The sequence below is a fragment of the Rhinolophus sinicus genome, linkage group LG13 (genome assembly GCF_036562045.2).
Source record: "Rhinolophus sinicus isolate RSC01 linkage group LG13, ASM3656204v1, whole genome shotgun sequence".
In the NCBI taxonomy this organism is placed as follows: Eukaryota; Metazoa; Chordata; class Mammalia; order Chiroptera; family Rhinolophidae; genus Rhinolophus; species Rhinolophus sinicus.
The window spans coordinates 42,083,929-42,102,363 of record NC_133762.1 but is presented as its reverse complement, the minus strand read 5'-3'; the positions used below and the strand labels follow the sequence as shown (position 1 = coordinate 42,102,363).

Below are 18,435 nucleotides of genomic sequence, written 5' to 3'. Positions count from 1 at the left end.
GCTGAAAGCTTCCTCCCTTCTTTCTGGAACCCAGGCCCCTTCCACTACACTACTGGGGTCCATCCCCTCTTGTGTGGTACCAGCAAGCTATGGCTCTACCTTGAACATAAATGCTTTATTGCCACCTTAGTGTTCTTGAGCAGGGAGGGCTGTTGCATGTAATGGGAGGGCATAATGGCACACTTGAGACCAGTCCTCATTGTTCTCTGTCCTCCCTACTGCCCCCTTTCTGTCGCTGGGATAGGGTTTGAGTGGATCATCTCTCCTGAAGGAAAGCCCATCCCCCAGCATGCTACCCCCACATCCCTTCATAAGTGCCTTCACCCTGTACCCTCACTAGTCTGCTGCCCAGTCTACAGTTAACAGTCATACTTGGGTGGTCAGCACCGCGTCCAGGAAGGTCCTACTGCCCATGTCCCTCGTGTCTGCTTCCAGTCATTTTTCTGTGGCACAGCATTGCTCTGCCCGCCTGCCTGTGTGAGCTGAGCCCACAATCAGTGCACTGGCCCTTCAGTCCCAGGCCCTGCAAACCACCTGCTGCTGCCCCTACCCCCCACACCCACCCCACCCCCAGTTCAGGCCGGGCCCAATCTTTTGGTACATGCTGCCTTCCAAGTCACATGTTCCCTGTGTACGCGCCCAGTCTCCTAGACCTGTCTTTGGCAGGGCCCAATCCCAAAGCCAGAGTCTCTGGATGTGTCCGTATCCACCCACCTGCGACCTCATCTCCCCGGGCAGGGAAAGGGATAAGGGGCTCTGACATCAGAACAAGGACGATTGTTCATCCCCCATCTTCCACCCCTACCGGCTCCCCAGAGCCCGGAACCAAAAGGCGGGGACGGGCAGAGTGGGGCTGACATCGCGTCAGCGCGCCCTCAATTGGAAAGAAAGTCGATGGCAGCGCGCACTGAGCGATTGGTGCTGACGTCGACAGCAGTGACCTTAATCTCGGTGTCGCCAAATTGCATGGCGGCACGGATCTCACGGCGGCCTGCGGGCGCGCCGGCGGCGTCGGGGCCGCTGTCTGCAGGCGCAGGCTCGAGCTCGAGGCTCAGCGCGCCGCACTTGCGCACCCCGGGGTCGGTGATGAAGCGCGCGTCCTCAGCGGCGCAGCAGTACAGGTTGATGAGCACGCGCCGCTGGCCAGGGCGCGCCGGGCAGTAGCTGCGCCGCACTTCTTCGCCCAGGGCTACCGACTGCTCTGCGGCCACGAAGCGCTCAAAGACGTCGGTGCACCAGCGGCGGCCGTCGCGGACCAGCAGCTTGTCTGGCGGATGGCGCCCCGGCACGAAGCGGTTGAGCACGCCCACACCGTACGTGAGTGGCGAGCGGCGCACCCGCACCACGCCCGGCGCCTGCCCGAACAGCACCGCACCCTTGAGGATAGTGAGGCCCACGTCGTGCGGGACCACCACGCGCAGGCCGCGGGGACCCAGTGCAGTCTGCACCGCGTGCTGCAGCACCGCTGACTCAGCAAAGCCGCCCACCAGGAACAGCAGCTTCACGCCTTGCACCTCAGGCCGAGACAGCAGTGCCTCTGCAGGATGGGGTGGACAGGCGGGTAAAGAGGAGGGAAGGGGAAGAGAGGGAGAGTGAGCCACTGAGGCCACCATTATGCCGCCACTGGCACCTCCCCTTCACCTGCCTGTGCCCTCCTGGCAATTAGAAACTAGCCATTTAAACTATAAAATGGTCTATCGGTTCTGATGAAGAAAAACACTGAGCGCTTTCACTGAGGGCTCCTGGAGATCCTCGTGGGCTCTGCCTCGCCAACACTACACCTCTCCCCCCCACCCCCGCCATGCAGGGCCTGAAAGGATACACATTTATACCTGCTAAATGCCTACTGCCTACCGCGTGCACGACATTGTACTCACTCTCTAGATACTTCAGAGAGGCAGTAGAGATTCTTTAACTTGGCAAGACTACACATCATCCCTCCTAGCTCTTAATCCCCAACGCACTGCGTCCTCCAGGTGTTCCAGATGATTCTGGGTCTGGTTCCAGAGTATGGCGGTGTGGAGGTTTCCAGGCACTAATAGGGAGAGTTATTCCCACATCTGGTGTGTATGTGGGGGTGGAGGACCGGAGCTCAGGTGCTCACCTATGTGCTGGATGATCCCGCTGACTGTGGGCTGAAAGAGCTCATTCATGGCCTCGCAAGACATCCTGAGCATCCCCTGTGAGGACCACTTCACGAAGTTCACGCTGTAGGCGAAGGGGGCACAGACCCATGGGTCAGGGTCCTGGGCACTGACAGCACGTTGTGTCATCCCAGCCCCTCTCTCAGGGGCTTTTGCCTGCTTCTGTTGCAGGCTTGAGGTCCCATGGCGCATTGGCTGGTGTGTGTGTGTGTGTGTGTGTGTGTGGACCCGGGGTGGAGACAGGCCTCCGCCCCCCCCACCCACCCCCGCCCATGATTCTCTTGCTCCTCCCCCTGCCGCCGAAGAAGCTGGCCTGACGTGCGCGAGTGGCGGATTAGGCACACTCCCATTGGCCCCTGGGACCCACACCCTTGTTTGTAGGGGCGTTCCCCATGTGCACACCCTGCTTGAGCCCGCGATGCCCCGCCCACCTGCTCCTGCGCAGGGCAGTCTCCACGTTGTGGCCTCGCTGTTTGCGGTAGAAGTCGATGAAGGAGAAAGGCAGTGAGATGTTGAGCGCCCCGGCACGGTGCGGGCCTGCAGTGCGTTTGCGGGCCTCGAAGGCGATGGTTAGATCTACCCAGGCTGCTGGCCGTTGCCTTTTGAAGATGGCAATGAAGTCCTCACCGAAGATGCGGCCCAGAAGCTGCTCGAAGGCCAGGTCCACGCCCACCGCGCCATACGGGCCGCCTGGGGTGGGGCAGGGAGCAAAGGGTACCTCAGTGCAGACCCCACTGCTAGGAGGCATTGGTGGGCTGGGTACCAAGGGCGCTGGCTACTCACCAGACGCCTTGTAGAGTTCCTTGAGGGTGCCGTGGGGCTGTTCCAGCTGGTGCACTGTCAAGTCCACTGTGCCCCCGCCACAGTCGGCCACCACGTAGCGGTCTCCTGTGACAGCCAGTGTGGGCACACACACTCGAAGCCTGCCTTGCACCCTTAGCCCTGAGCCCTCTCCGGAGTCACCCAGCCTCTGGCCCAGCCCCAGGTGCCCAGCCCTGCTTGCGGTGGTGGGGGTGTGTGAGAGGCTTCAGGTATTTGAACCTCAAGCCACCAGGTAGAGGCACAAGGTGTGTGTGTGTGTGTGGGGGGGAAATGGTCCAGGGCTGTGCAACTCCATCGGAAGATAACCCGAGTGGCGTGAGTTAGGGGCGTGGCCGAGTGAGGTGGGGATGCAGGTGACCGAGGAGGCTGCCAGGTTAGGTACAGCGGATGGAGAAGGGAGGGCTTTCTAAGGGCTGGAGCCAACTTCTTGATGTTCCCTTACCCCCCATCAGTATATGGTGTCCCGTAGGGCCCAAGACATATCCCGTCATCTCCCGGTCGCCCCACCTGCTTGCATCTCTGCCCACAACTCTCCGACCCCCGACTCCACCAGGAATGTACGGCTGTGGCGGGACTTTCGCAGCTGCTCACGGGCTGGGGGGTTGAGGGACAGCCAGACAGTGAGGTTAGGAGGTGCCTCAGCTACAACACTCAATCTCCATCCTCCTGCCAATGCTTTCCATGAGCACCTGGAGCAGCCAGTGCCCTGGAAACTGCTGCTCCACTCCTAACTGGGAGAGGGCAGTGCTGAACCCCAAAGAGTCCAGAGAAACATGATAGGATAATCTCAGGTGCTGTAACCAACAGCTGAGGGGAAGCATTTCTGGCTGTGGAGCCTTCCCTTAATGCAGGAGGGCTCAGGCAGTGGCAAAATCTAGGTTAGAGGGTTTGAAGGAGCTGTGTGTGTGCTGAGGAGGTCTTAGGGGAATTTGGGAGCCCAGGACTTGGAACCTCACCCAGTCATGGAGATAGCATGGGGGCGGGGGGTGGGGAACAAAGTTGATCTTGACTGTCTCAGTGCCTGGTCCTGGCAACAGGACCTTGGGGCTGATATGGGGGGGGGACAGCTGATTCAGGGGCTGTTTAGGGGAAAACTCCTGAAGACCTCCTCCATCGGCTCAGAGTGGGGGCTGATGTCTCCTTTGTCAGTACCCAAGCACCACCCTCCCCGACCAGGGGAGGCTGTTTCCCTAGACCCCCATACTCAGGGCTGGGCTGAGTACTACCCTCTTCAGACAGTGCGCCCCTAGGGCAGGGTAAAACTTCTGCCCTCAGACTGGGCTCTCGCAGCTCAGGGCTGTGTCTCCTCCCTCAGACTGAACTCCACCTGGGATGTTTCTACTCTCCAGTTTGGGCTCCTCCAGAATAGGGGGGCCTCCCCTTCATGCTGGATGTGGCTGAGACTCTGGTCTCAGTGACCTCTGACTCTCCAAGAGCGATTGCCTCCAAGCCCACCACTGGAGGCGGCTCACCTTGCCGGAAGCTGGAGTCAATGGAGCGGCGCTCACCCAGGCGCCCCCTGCCTGGGGCCCTGCTGCTCAGGTCTAGGAGCTGGTGCAGACGCAGCTTGCGACAGTAGACAGAGGCGGCCTCAGGCTCCAGGGCGATGAGTAGTTGCTCTGCATTCTCTCTAGACACCAGGCCAGCCTGGGGATGGGTGGTGGGCAGGGCCAGAAGCACCACGGGCTGTCACACCTAAGATGGCACCCAGGGCAGGCAACTGGGGCCTGTGGGGCTCCTACCTCCTATCACACGCTACCCATGTTGCACAAAGTTGGAGCTGTCTCACAGCCACATTGTGACCAGACTGGGGAGGGGTATGGCCATTGCCAAGGACACCATGGGGTTGCCCAGCAGGAAGAGACCCTAGACATAATCAAAACCTAGAGCACCTGGGATTTGCCCATCTGAGCTGTCCAAGGTGGCCCGGGCTGCAGCAAGTTCCCCTTCACAGGGTAGGGCCGGTCAGCTGGGCACTGGCTGAGGGTATTAGTGAGACTCTAGCATAGTATGTGTGGGGGGTGAGGCAGGGAGAGGGCATAATGGGCAGACCATCGATCAGAGGAGATCAGTGACCTTTTGGCTCACTGAACCCTCTTCCTCCACTGAGCTGGTGTCCAGACAGTAGCCACAGGCTTCCCCACTCCCAGAAGAACTTTGTTCCTGGGGAATCTAATGTAAGAGGAAGGAAACTCTTAACAGGGAAATTTCAGGCACCAAAATAGGCCAGCTGGGGGGGAGAAAAACACTTCGGATCTGTTACTTCCTGCATTAGGACAGGGGATCCCCATGGGAAGTACTTTACGGTTTTGTGGGTTTCCCTGGATTCTGAGCAGGTGGGGCATGGGGATGGGTGGGTATTGAGACTTCCTGCCCAGGGCCAGCCCTTCCTGAGCAGGCAGCCAGGGAAGTGTGGGAGGAAGCAGGATGGGTAAACCAGCACTGGGAGGGGCACTACGGTGGTGGTGGGGGTTGTTCTGGCTGGGCACAGCTTTGCTTTCATCATGGTCTCTGCAGGGAGATGCCCACTAAGCTCAGGGTTAGCTCCTTCTAGTGACAAGCAAGAGGCACCTAGGGCATGCCTGGCCCACGGTGTCCTCCAAGGGCTCTATAGGCAAGCCCGAGATCCCTTTTGTAGGTCCGATGGTGTCCCCCAAGGCCCCAGAGGCAGGAACAAGCAATGAGTCTGGCTCTGGAAGTCTGTGTCCCTCTTTCTCCCCACATCTTCACTGGAGAGGGGGGTGCCTGAGCTACACCCATCCTTTCTCCAGACTTGTATTTCTTATGGTAGGAAAATCTGCAAACATTGGCCCAGATCACCTCCCTCCTTAGTTTCATAGTCCTATTTCCTGTGCTCAAGAACTTACAGTGGCCATGGTGGTGGTGGTGCTCCTGAAAATACGGATGCAGGCCAAAATGGACGTTCTCGGTGCCCTGCCCAGCTACTGGGAGTGTTGGCTCACAGCTGCACCCTTCTCTGCAGAATTGCCCTCAGCCAAATGGGAACCACTTTGCTTGAAGAGGTCCCCCCGCCAACCTCAGCAACCAGTGACACACTGATATGGATGCACAAAAAGCTAGCCCCTTTACCTCACTAGCCAACTTCGCGGTACAACTTTCCCTCCAGAGCTCTCCATGGGATCAGGCTGAGGCTAGACTCCAGATGAGACCACATCCTTGCTCAGCTTTTTCTCCTGTCCTGCTTCCCTCACCCCCTTTCTCCTGAGAGCCCTTCTTCAGTAGACCAATGCACAAGAATCCCCATCTTGGGCTCTGCTTCTGGGAAACCTGACTTAAGACAGGTTAAGCTGGCCTGGGCTGTACCTGGGTCCCTCAGCCCTCTGTTCCTGCAGGCCCACCCCCCTTCTGGTGGCAACAACCCTCCAAAATGCCCAGCAGGGGAAGACTGGAGGTCTTTACACTATGACTCTGTGGTCCCAAGTAGTGGTGGGGTGAATGAGGATATGGGACCATCTCTGTGGCCCTCCAGAGCAACGTCCACTGCTCGCCTGCAGGCCTCACCAGGTAGGCAGCCTCCCGCATGAACTGTTTGGCGGGCTGTTTCCAGATGGCGGGCACCGTCAACACCCAGCGCACAGTGTCCTTTTCTGGCAGCGATGGGCACTGCTCCCTCAGCTCCTGGAGCAAGAGGGGACAGTGAGGGGAACATCTGGCTTGGGTTAGGGGGGTGTCTCCAGCCCTCAGTGGGAGCTGTTGAAACTAATCAAGCCTCAGGAAGGACTTCCCAGCAGAACTGGAAAAATCCTTAACATTCCCCCCTCCACCAACACCTGTAGGGACAGCACAGGCTGTACCAGACAGGAAGTCTGGGGATTGGAGATGACATCTAACCGTGGCTGCCCATCAGATGGGCAGGGAATGGGCTGAGGGGAAAGGTAGGTCTGGGGGTGATCCCCCGTCTGCAGGGATGGGGCAGTGCACCTGAAGGGCGTGCTCCTTGAAGAAGCGCAGGGCATGGGCGAACACCTCCAGGGCAGGCATTTTCTTTCCATTTACTGCCTCCAGCTGGGTCTTCAAGGTGAGATCCTGGCAGGGACACAGGGTGACTCTGCAGGCGGCCATAGCTCTGCCCCCATTTCCGGACGACCTCTCTCTTAAAATCTCCCTATTTCCTGGTGCTTCCCTTCTTTGGCATCATCCCACTCTGGCTCCAATCACACAATAGTTCTGTCCCCAGCCCTTCTTTACCTCCCCGCTCCTCTAACCGCACTCCTCCACCCGCTTCAATCTCCTTACTTCTAAGTTCCGCCCCCTTAGCCACTCCTCCATCCCGCCCCTCCTCACCTTTTAACTTTGCCCACCTCCATTAGCCCCGCCTCTCCCCTCCTGGCCCCGCCCCCTGGCTGCGGCCGGTCTTGAGCCGCAATGTGACTCACAGTGGCGCTGTGGATTTTCATCTTGAACTTCTCGAAGTAGAGCCAATCCCGCGCTTCCTCAGGGTCTAGATCGTGGTAGTAATCGCGGGCGGTGTAGCCAAAGCTGTGAAAGGCGCCCTCCGGAGTCAGCAGCAGGCAGGTGGGCGTCTTCTGGTGGGCCACACCTGGGTCCCCGCCCTCCCATTTCCTGCGGAGAGGAAGGGCTATCAGTGGGGTGAGCAGCAAACCTCCCTTGGTGGGGTTGGTGATGGCTCTGGGATGAGCTGTGTGACCTTGGTAGGCCACTAAGCCTCCCCCCGTCTGTTTTCCCATCTGTAAAATGGAAACAATAATAGTACCTGCCTCTTAGGGTTTTGTGAAGATGGTGTTTGGCATCCACTTAAATCTCCATGAGTGCTGCTCTTGGGATCCTCCCTATCTATGGGACCAAAGGATCCATCCAACATTCTCAGCTCCCACTCCCATGAGGTATACCACTTGACTTTGCCTCCCTGCACCTTAAACACACAGCAGCAAGCCATCATCCATCCATCTTCCTGGGTCTGGCTTCCTGGTGTCTCTCCAGCACCCTACCAGAGTCCTTCTCTCAGCCAGCTGGTTTGCCCTCCTCTAGGCCGTCTTCCACAGCCAAGCTCCTTCAAAGCATACATGACATTCCAATCTGGCCCACCTCAGCAGCTACGCTTCAGTTGATTGCACCTCTGGCAGGTCCCCTCAAACCTGAAAGAGATTCCAAACCTCCCTCCTCACAGGTGCATCTGGACCTTCACCCAGAACTTCCTGCCCAGTTCACTGGCCTGGGAAATCCTTCCTGTTCTTCCTCTGCTTTCCCTGGTGCCTTGACCCCTCTGTTCACCACTGCAGCCTCTTGGGGAAGGAACTGGGAATCCAGGCAGAAGGAACAGCATGTACAAATGCTTAGAGGTGTGAAAGAGCAGGAGAACTAGCTGTAGGTTGGCTCAATATGAGCAGGAGAAAATACAGGAGTGTTAAGGACAGCTAAGGAAGAACATCAAATGCCATATCAGAATTCTATCTTGGTGGGTTTTAAGTTGGGGAGTGAAGAGGCATGACATGGGGACAGACTGGAGGGGAGAGAGGCCAGAAAAGAAAAACCATCCAAGTGAGAGAGGGTGGGGTTGAACTTAGGGCTGGTGGCCATTGAGAGAAGTGGATGGGTACTCCAGAGATATCAGAGACAGGAATGACGGGACTTGGTGGCTGCCAGGGGTGGGGAGGGCTTGGGAGGAGGCCAGGATGTCCCCCAGTGACTTCTTATGACTATCACCTCCACAGGATAGAGACAGTGTCCCTTCATGTGTCTTCGGCCCCAGCATGGCCTCAGCTGCTGACTCCTAGAGGGCTGTAAATGCCCAGAGTCTTTGTGGCCTCATGTGGATGTGAAGGGAGCAGAAAAAGGGGAAGGGCAGTCTGAGTTTACAAAGGTCAAGTCCTTGTATCTTTGGCGCAGTGATCCTTCTGTCTGTCTCTCCATCCACCCTTCCGTCTAGCCTCCCAGACCCTAGGGAAACCCCCTAATCTTCCGTGCCAGTTTGGGCTGGGAACTTTGGCGTCTTCTATAGCTCCACCTACTGGTTGCAGCCCCACTAAAATACGTTCAAAGGATCAGGTCTGGAGGCCTGGAGGGAGTGTTCCAACCAAATGTTTTGTTTGAACATTTCTTTGAACATCAGAATGGATTTTTCGAACACCTCTTTCCGACAACGGTGTGATTTGTCAACTCAGTTAACTATCTGATACTTTACATCCTTGTTTTTCATTTGAGATGCTGGACCCAGGAATTTGCCTCTAGGAATCTACCCCATAGAAATCCCAGCACAAGTTTTCAAGGAAGGAGGTTCGTTGCAGCACTGTTTGTAATAGTGAAAAATTAGAGGAAACTGCCCCCCCCCAAAAAAAAACTATCAGTAGAAGAACAGGTAAATTATGACACATCCTTACTGTGGAGTACTATGCAACTGTTAAAAGAAAGTGGTAGCTCTATGTATTGACATGAAATGTCTACAAAATAATGTTGAAAGTTTAAAACAAGGCAAATTGAGTGATATCCACTTTTAATTAAAAAAAAAATCATATATATGTTGGGGTGGCCGGATGGCTCAGTTGGTTAGAGCGTGAGTCTCAACAACAAGGTTGCTGGTTCAATTCTTACATGGGATGGTGGGCTGCGCCCCCTGCAACTAAAGATTGAAAACGGTGCCTGGACTTGGAACTGAGCTGAACCCTCCACTAGACTGAAAGACAACTTGACTTGGAGCTGATGGGCCCTGGAGAAACACACTGTTCCCCAATATTCTCCAATAAAAATTTAAAAAATAAAAAGAATAAGTTAAAAAAAACACCCACATATATATGCATATATTGTGTGTGTGCAAGCCCAGAAAGAGATTTGTTTATTTTATTGTATGTTTATCTGAATACATTTTTAAAAAGTTAAAAATAGAGCCCAGCATCTCCTGCAGAGTACAGGGAGCTGCTCCAGTTGAGGCTGGGGGCCCAGGTATGGGGCCATCTTCAAACTTCTTGCCTCAGCAGAAAGCCCAGACTAGGGGTGGAAGGAGCTCTGAGCATACCCCATGTCTCCTCAGTGACAGTACTTCTGGGACCAGGCCCATCCCAGGGTGTGAGGACAACTGCCCTAGCCCCACCTCCTAGCCCAGCTGCCCTCACCTCATCATGTGGATGGCCTCAGGGTCACTGGCAAAGCTGAAGGCATAGCCACTGGATGTGGTGCCGAAGTCGATGGCCACTACCACGGAGAATTGGGCCTGCTGAGGGGCTCGGGCCTCAGGCTTCTGCAAGTACAAGACCTAGAATCAGGGAGCAGCCCAAGGGCCAGGCTCACTGCACATGGGAGCCCTGCCCCTCCCCTGGCTGTGGTCCAGACAGCCCTGGTCCACCCCCCCACACCTGCCAGCCTGGGCTCCCCTCCCTTCCCAGGCTCCAGGCTGAGCCCTGGAGATGCCTCTCAGATAGCCCTGTGCAGCTTTTGGCTCAAGTTCCTGCTTTCTTGCTTCTGGTTCTCTGCCCACTTCTGTCTGCACTGCCTGTGCCCCACCCCCATCTCACACCATCTCACAGCTGGGGCCAGCTGGGAGCAATTATGCTCCTCCTGGCAGCTTCATAGCACATGGACCTGTGTATGTTTGACCCTCTTGATCTTTGTGGCCACAGCAACACAACCAGACTGTTAGTTTTGTGGCAGAGAAGAGAGGTCCAATGCAAGTGCCCAGAATAGTCCCTACCTTCTCCCAGACCAGGCCCGGGCTCCCTGAGAACAAGAGGGTTACTAGGCTGAATCACTAGAGTGAGGCCATCTGGGGTGGGGTGACCCAGGGAGCTTAGGGGAGGGTTATGTCCAAGATACTTCAAGCTAGTAATTTCCAAACTATTTTTTAGCAACATATCTCTTCTTCCCCAGATATAACTTGTATTCAGGTGGGGCCGTAGTTGACAGAAGGGGGAGCAACTCTGGGAGGCCCAGTGCTTTGAGGACCCTAAAAATCGATATGCTCAGAAGTCTACCTGCCCCAGGCTGGCTAGCTACAACGGCTCCTGTTTGTCTCCTGTAAGGGTGGTGTTTGGGAGGTAGTATGTGGAGCTCACCTCATTACAATTGTTACCCCTGTTGTCCAAGGTCACCTGAGGTTAACCCTTCTGTGGGGGGGCATGACTGGAGTGTGCTGGGACAGAGGCAGGGGGGCACTCAGCACAGGTCAGGCCCTGCCAGGACTCTGCCAGACACCAGGCCTCGTTCTCTGAAGCACCACCCCCTCCATACCACCCAGATTCCCACTTGGCTTACTGGAGACTGCGAGGGTGTGAGAGGAGCAATGCCACAGCTCTCCTGGGTCCTTGGGGAGCCGGGTGGGCTGGGAATGGGGGACCGCTCTGGGCTGGAGCCTGCAAAGAGAGGGCAAATCACTGTGGCACAGTCAGGGTAGGGGGCTGGTGGCTGGGCCCCAGGCCTGGGAAGCTCTCCCATCAGTCCTGGCTGGGCTAAGGCAAGGGGTGCCCTGCTGGGGAAGGGGGATTAACTGAGTGGGTGGGGATGAAGGATGTGACTGAGGCAGGGGCAGGCTGAGGGCCCATTATCAGTTAGAGGCAACCATCTCTGGAGGATAACCTATGCCTCACCTGGGACTCCTGTCGGTCTCCCCCAGCACCTCTCAAACAGAGCAGCAGAGGGGAGAGACAGAAGTGTTGTGGGGGCCAGGGAGACTGAATCCAGAGACAGAAGGGCAGAAGAAATGGGGCAGGTAAGCTCCTGGGGTGGGGTGGAGGGTGGAGAAACCAGAAAAGGTGGGGGAACTATAGACCTAACTGCTCCCCGCTCCCTAGAGTTCAGCCACATGGTTCTAATCAGAACCTGAGGGCGTAGCCCCCCTCCCTTCCCCACCAAGGGCCAAGGACAGGCCCAGCTGGCTGTCTGGTGAGGATCAAGGTGGAGCAGCAACTCCCCTAGCCTAGCCCGGAGCTGAGGGGTGTCCACAACACTAGGCAGTTGGGTCTCAAGGCTCCCCCACTACACACACACACATACAACACACATACAGCTGCAGCCAGCACTGGCGGGGCAGGAGGCCCAACTGAGATCCTCTCACAGGCCCAGGACTGAGCTGGACCTTTGGTGGGAGGAAGCAGTGCAGCCCCTGGAAAGCAGCCTAAAACCTGGTTTGGAGACTCAGGCAGCTCAGGGGACTGCCTGGCTAGATATACCCCAGGTGTGGGCTGCTGGCCTGTCACCACCACACTAGCTTTTGCAAAGGCCCCTGTGAGGGAGACTGGGGTTCCCTGAGATTCACACATGGGGACTGGGAGGCTGATGGAGTCTGGTGTGAAGAACCATAGACAAAGCAAACTGGTCTGTCTGGCTGCAGGCTGAGCCAGGGCCAGAGCCTACGCTCCCTCAGTGTCTGCCCTGCCCTGTGGCCCTAACAGGTCCCAGCCCTTCCTGGCCTTGGGGTCACATGTGAGGGCCCAGCTATGAGGGGGACTCTAGAAAGTGCCTGGACAGGGCTGGAGTCTGTCTTGAATGCTGGAGGGATAGGGACATGACAGTCACACCCCCAGGGCTCCCTTTTCTCAGGCAGCCAGCGTGGCCTTGGGCCCTGCCACCAGCTCCAGTTTGAGGGGCCAAGTTGCTGTGGCTTGAGCCTGGGAAGGGAGGCAGGAAGGAAGGCCCGGCCCGCCAGGTCTTTGTGAGTGGACTTCCTGAGGAGTGTCCCTCCTGCCTCCTGGCCTCCCACCCCTGCAGAGAACCCGGAGCCTGCTTTCAGATCAGGCCACGGGCAGATGCACAGGCACACACACAGAGAATTCTGTGCACACAGACCCACCTGCAGACATACACACTCTCATACAAGGCCCTGTGCACAGACCTGCCCACAGGCAAACAGACACATACACACATTCACAGTATGTCCTGCGCACACAGACCTGCTCTGCGCACACACACTAATAGACATGCAGGGGGTACTGCAAATGGATGTGTTCTGTACACACATGTGCACCTACACTCACATGCAGTCTTGTGTGCACCAATCCTCCCTGCACACACACACACACACACACTCAGGAACCTCTCTGGGAAAGGCTCCCGTGGACAGCCTGGGGTGAATCTCAGTGCTGGAGCAAGTGGAATGATGGCTCAGTGCCGAGATGAGGGGGTCTTACCGATGTACAGTCCCTGCAGGCCCAGCTCCGGGACAGCCAGCATCTTTGCAGGCCCTGTGGCTGTGAACAGGAACAGACAAGCAGAAGAATGGCTTTTATTTGTTCCTTTGTTCCCTCATTGAATGTTTATTTATTTTATTTATTTACTTTTGGCTGGAGTGCTTTGAAGCAAATCCCAGATGTTATATTGTTTCACCTATAAATTCTTCAGTGTCTCTCCAACAGATAAAGACCTAAAAAAAAACACAAAAAACGTCACCACAACACCATTATCATGTGTAACAAAATTAATAGTAATTCCTTAATCTCATCTAATGCTCAGTCGCACAGGTCCAGCTTGTCTCAAAAAGGTATTAACAGTTGCTTTGTTGGATGCTCCTAAATGTTGTCAGTACCCATTCTGTGCCAGACGCTGGGGGCCGTTAGAGACCCAGAGACACTGTCCCTGCCCCGAGGGCCCACAGCCTAGTGGGAAAGCTGGTTATAACCAGATAATCACCCAAGTGAATTTGAGATTCCAAAGGATGCTTTCAAGGTCACAGCTGGATACAAGTGGGGCAGAAAAGGGAGCATGGTAAGGCTGCAGAGAGGGCTGGCTGGCCTGACCCTGCAGGCAGGCCCCTGAGGACCCTAGTTTAGATTTGGTTTTACATGAAGGACAACTGCAAATCTTGAAAGGTTTGAAGTGGTGGAGTGGAGGTGGGGGCATGACTAAATTTCATTTTCAAAAGTCCCTCTGGCTGCACGGGGTGGGGGGGGGGCGGGGGGTGTGGGGGGGGTGGCTTAGAGTGGGACAACATGGAAGCAGGAGCTCAATGGCTGTGTGTCTTGAGACTTGTTAGAGGTTAAAACCAACAGGGCTGATGGAGGATGACTGGATTGGATGTGGGGGATGAGGAAGAAGGTGTCAAGGATGACATTCTCTGATTCAGGCGAGGAGATGGATGGTGAGATGAAGAATACTGGAGAAGGGCAGGCTGGCAGGGGAAAAGGGGCAATGTTCTGAGTGCAGTTCTGAAACTGCTGAAAGGACAGAGCAAGGACAGAAAGCCAGAGGATATATAATCTAGAAGTCAGGGAGAAGCTGAAGTGGAGATGTGTGTTTGGGGGTCATTGTCATGCGAGGCTTGGCAGAGAGTAGAGTGGGAGAAAGGAAGTGAGGAGAACCTGCACACAAATGTGGATTAGTGGAAAGTGGGCTCGCTGAGGAGACCGAGATGCCTGCTATGGTTTCATGAAGATCTTGGTAAGAGAAAGGCGTGAGGCTAAATGCCTCTAGAGGTGGTTAGATGAGACTGGAAACGCCTGTATGAATGGTCCAGGGACGCATTTTGGTGGAATGATGGAAATGGGGTGGGTGGCAGGTAAGCCTAGGTGAGGAGCAAACAGAGGGTAAGAGAGTGGGGCTAGCTCGCACTTCCAGGAAGGTGGCTGGGATCAGGAGCTGATTCGCAGGCAATCACTGAAGGAACTTAAAGCTTGAGGAGGGGAGGAAGGGTTTTCTTTTCTAAGATGGGAGGAACTTGAACTTGTGTTGGTGACGTTCTGCGGCCCAGGTTAGAGACACAGTCCTACAGGTCAACAGCTCCGTTACTCAGTGTGGTCTCAGGACAGCAGCATCGGATCCTCTGGGAGCTTGTTAGAAATGCAGAGCTTTAGCCCCTGCCTCGGACCTGCTGAGTCAGAACTTGCATTTTAACAAGATCCCCAGGGGGTTGGTGCACATTCAAGTTTGAGAAGTGTGCTCAACTGTCCTTGGGCCAGTCTTCGGATCACCAATGCCACGGTCCTCAGTGCACATGGCGGTCCCTCTAAACAAAACTGGGGGCTGCCCAGAGCCTACTCCCTCTCTGTAGTCAGTGGACTGACTGGTCAGGAAGTTTTGCTAACAGAACGCAGGCAGAACACACCCATGTACACACCCTTGCTCACTCACAGTTCACACAACCCCGTCCTGTCATGCACAGACACCCATACATGTCCAGGATACCCCTGCAGGGCCAGCACCACGGAGATTTCCAGACACACTCAATCTTGCTGTCATTGGAGGTGCACAGTTGGATGCCCAGGAATCAGAATCAGGGGAAAGATAGGGCCTGGTCGTTGGCACTCATAGAGCTGCTAGCTGGGTGATACTGAGAAAAGGAAAAGCAAATAGAGAGGGTGGGTATGGGCCTTGAGATCCAGGGACAGGAGCCCAGCTCAGGGTGATGGAGGGGCGCGCTGGAGAGCTGGTTCCCACCAGCGGGCAAGAACTGATTCTGTGCATCTCTTCCCAATTCTGAACTCACTGATATCACATTGGCAGCTTTCAATCAGCCACGGTGGGAGCATTTACACCACAGAAATTGGCAAACACTACAAAATGGGGTTTTGTCCCTCTTGAAGAGTTGACTGTAAAATATTTACCAGCACAGGTTGGATCAAGGCCACAAGGGGGAGGCTGGCAGCCCTGTTTGTACATTGTTTCAATTCTTCAGCAAAAACTTATTGAGCATTTCTTTGTGTGGGGTTCTGAGCTAAGTGCTGGGGAAACACTGTTGAAGGAATGAATGGCTTTTTTGGACCAAGACTCTTATGTCTGGAGGAGAAACAATCTAGAACCACCAGGAAAAAAAGAGTCAGGAGTCATCACTCTAAGTTGGATTCCACATCCACATTGGATGCCTGTAATCTCCCCAGCTGTCTGAAGCTGGTTCGGTTACCTGCCATCTCTGAGTGTGTGATTCACGGAGTGCCCTCCACTGGGGTCTCAGGGCTGGCAAGGGCTTGTTATGGCACTTGACTGGCATGCATCCTGTTGCCTGTCTATGCCTCAGTGCCTTTCCTGCAAAATGGTTCACACAAAGGACTTATGAGGATCAAGTCCAGGTAAAAAAAGGTTGTTGATAAAGGCAGGGAGTTGGACAGATGTGCGCAGTGTTCTTTACCATCGTGTTGTGGATTCTGAATTTTCTCTCGTTAGAAGATTTTGGTCTTATTGAGACTTTTATTCTAGTCATTCTTCTTTCTTTAGGGAGGGCAGGAGGACCAGAATCAATTTGTTAAAGAAAGAGGATCCTGCTGATTCCTTGATAGGTGGAAGTAAAAGGGGGGTAGCAGCCCCATCTATCTGTCTTTGGGACTTCCTTCACCATGCACACACACCCAGAAACATTTAAGGAGAGTGCTGACCGTGGGGCTCAGGACAACCTCAGCTCCCAAAAATTATGTCTTGGGCAGAGTCCACAGTTGGAAACGGGAGGAGACAGATCCTGCCCTAGGGGCCCACTAATTTCAGACTGCTAATGCTTATGGGTTTGAGAATAATTGGGTGGGGTAGTTTGATTTACACAGAAAGTAACTTCATTTCCTGGCTATAAGCACAGGCTAAACCAGCCTGACCCCGACCCTACCCACAGACAGATCCTTAACCCTGCCCATGGACTCATCCCTATCCTTGCCCAAGGACAGAGGACCCCTAGCCCTTGACCTTGTATCAACCTCTAATCTTCAGTTTCACTCTGACTCCTGACAGGTCTGGGGACCAGGACAGGGTGTGGCTGAGTCGGGACTCAAAACCGGAGATTCCCATCCCAGATATCCCCAGACTCACAAAAACCTGGGGTTTCTTGTCTTTTGGAGAGAATTCTCTGAAGATCTCTTCCTGGGGTGGGGGTGTTAAAGCTGGGTACTTATGCCCCCTCGCTTCCCCCCCCCCACATACTGGGGGCAAGGGGTATTGCTGGATTTCAGGGCTCTGCACATACCTGTCCTCTGCCTGTTAGGACAAAGAACCCACCCAGATCTTTACATTTCCCCTCTCTCCCCCATAGGCTGCCTTACACTGGGACCCAGCCTCTCCCACCCACTGCTCTCTGCTCAGCATGCTGCTGGCACTTTAATGGAACTCTGTCAGCAGGCAAAGGGAGGCCACACGCTTTCGTCCAAGCCAGAGATTGAGCCAACCGGGGCCAAAGGGACAGATCAGAGATCCCAAAGGGCTGCTTCAGTCTGTCTCTGGAGAGAAGTCCCCCAGGAGAGGGACCAGTGGGAAGCTGCAGGGTGGGGAGGCTGGGGCAAGGGTGACAGAAATGGCCTCCTGAGGCCCCTCCTGTCCTTAACTTTCCTTTCCATACATCCTGCCCCACCTCGGTGGGTCCTCATCATGGGAGCAGCCAGTTCATAAACAACCTCTGTCCCACACAGCCCAGGCCCTGAAGCCCCTCCCATCCTCTGTCCACTGGTTCCCCATCACCTCCCTATATTCTGGGGCTCCAGGGCTGCCTTTGCTCTCAGAAGGAGTCCATATTTTAGAGTTTACTCCCAGTCTTTTTTCCCCACACAAGCTTGTTTCACAGACAGGTTCCACTGCCCTGCAGGGAGCCCAGAACCCAGACCCCAGCCCACCTGGACCCCCAAGCTGGCTTCACAGAGAGAAACTAGAGTTCCCTAGTCACAGGCTAGTCCAGTCTGAAACTGGCACCCTGGCCACCCAGCCACTCTAGAACTTCCAGGATCACAGACCCTGGGACCCCCACCCAAGATGCCTCCCAAACACACACACACTTAATCCCTAGCTACCGTGTCCTCCACAAATTGGCCCCCTGGAGCAGCCCTCAGGCCCACACCAGCCCCGCCATCCCACAGCACAGGAGTCTCTCCAGCACCCCCACCCTCCGCAGAGCGTGTGTGGGGTCCCAAAGCCCGGATGGGAGCCCATAATCGCTGCCCCAATTTCCTTCCTGAACCTGCAGCCCTCGCTGGAGAGAGGGGCTTGCAAGTCTGTCCCTAACCAGCCCCCGCCCTCTCCCGGGCTCAGGAAGTTTGTGGTGGTGTCTCAGCCGACAGCCCAGGACCCAGGACTGGATGGCTAACCTCGGCGCCTTTCTCCTCTCTGGGAGCCCAGCAACCCCTCGCCCCCGAACTCACCTTAGCCCTCCCGACAGCGCGACCTCTGTCCGGCCACCTTGATCGCGACCCGCAGCCGGTGGCCGTGCCCTGAACGGTGGCCGCAGCCCTCGACGTGCGCCCAGCCCCGCGCCGTGCGCCCGCCGCCCCGCACCGCCCACCCCGCCCGCCGCCCCCTCCCCCAGGCCGGATGGCCGCGCCGGCTGCGCCACCGGGTGGGCCCGCGCTCCCAGCCCAGATGTGCGAGGCCGGGGCGGGGCCTGCCTGCGCGGGGCCTCCACCGAGGGGCCCAGCTTGGCCCAGCGTCCAGGGCCCCTCCCTGCGCCCCTCCTTTGCCTGGCGGCCGGGCAGCCCCTACTGCGCCTCCCCGCTCCGGAGCAGGCCGGGGGGCGGGGTGGGGGGGTGGGGGGGTGGAAAGGGTGGCTGGGGAGGGAGGGAGAAGGGTGAGGAGGGGAGGTGGAGGGAGGGGAAGAGGAATTCCAGAC

At 56.1% G+C, this 18,435-nt stretch overlaps 1 protein-coding gene across 3 annotated transcripts; it reads right to left on the bottom strand.

Moving 5' to 3' along the window:
• Nucleotides 1-96: 96 nt before the first annotated feature.
• HSPA12B (heat shock protein family A (Hsp70) member 12B) lies at nucleotides 97-18,109 on the bottom strand. 3 transcript variants are annotated; one of them, XM_019733771.2, is made up of 15 exons: nucleotides 17,972-18,087; nucleotides 15,766-15,887; nucleotides 13,208-13,293; nucleotides 13,061-13,120; nucleotides 11,190-11,287; nucleotides 10,055-10,179; nucleotides 7,364-7,550; nucleotides 6,909-7,013; nucleotides 6,489-6,605; nucleotides 4,439-4,613; nucleotides 3,474-3,560; nucleotides 2,928-3,032; nucleotides 2,576-2,834; nucleotides 2,105-2,208; nucleotides 97-1,537 (listed from the first exon to the last, which is right to left on the bottom strand). In XM_019733771.2, exons 4-15 carry the CDS (start codon nucleotides 13,101-13,103, stop codon nucleotides 876-878), a joined length of 2,067 nt encoding a protein of 688 aa, XP_019589330.2. In that variant the 5' UTR covers nucleotides 13,104-13,120; nucleotides 13,208-13,293; nucleotides 15,766-15,887; nucleotides 17,972-18,087; the 3' UTR covers nucleotides 97-875. The 3 variants fall into 3 exon arrangements, with proteins under 3 accessions (XP_019589330.2, XP_019589328.2, XP_019589331.2); XM_019733769.2 differs by lacking the exon at nucleotides 15,766-15,887 and having other exon boundaries at nucleotides 17,972-18,109; XM_019733772.2 differs by lacking the exons at nucleotides 13,208-13,293; nucleotides 15,766-15,887 and having other exon boundaries at nucleotides 17,972-18,084.
• Between the last annotated feature and the right edge of the window lie 326 nt (nucleotides 18,110-18,435).

Bases quoted from the DNA above. Each gene is read 5' to 3' on its own strand.
- HSPA12B (XM_019733769.2), bottom strand. From the start codon at position 13,103: ATGCTGGCTGTCCCGGAGCTGGGCCTGCAGGGACTGTACATCG. The intron at 11,288-13,060 runs GTAAGACCCCCT...CTCTCTTTGCAG, and splicing joins CCTGCAGGGACTGTACATCG to GCTCCAGCCCAGAGCGGTCC. The intron at 2,835-2,927 runs GTGAGTAGCCAG...GCCCCACCCCAG, and splicing joins GGAACTCTACAAGGCGTCTG to GCGGCCCGTATGGCGCGGTG.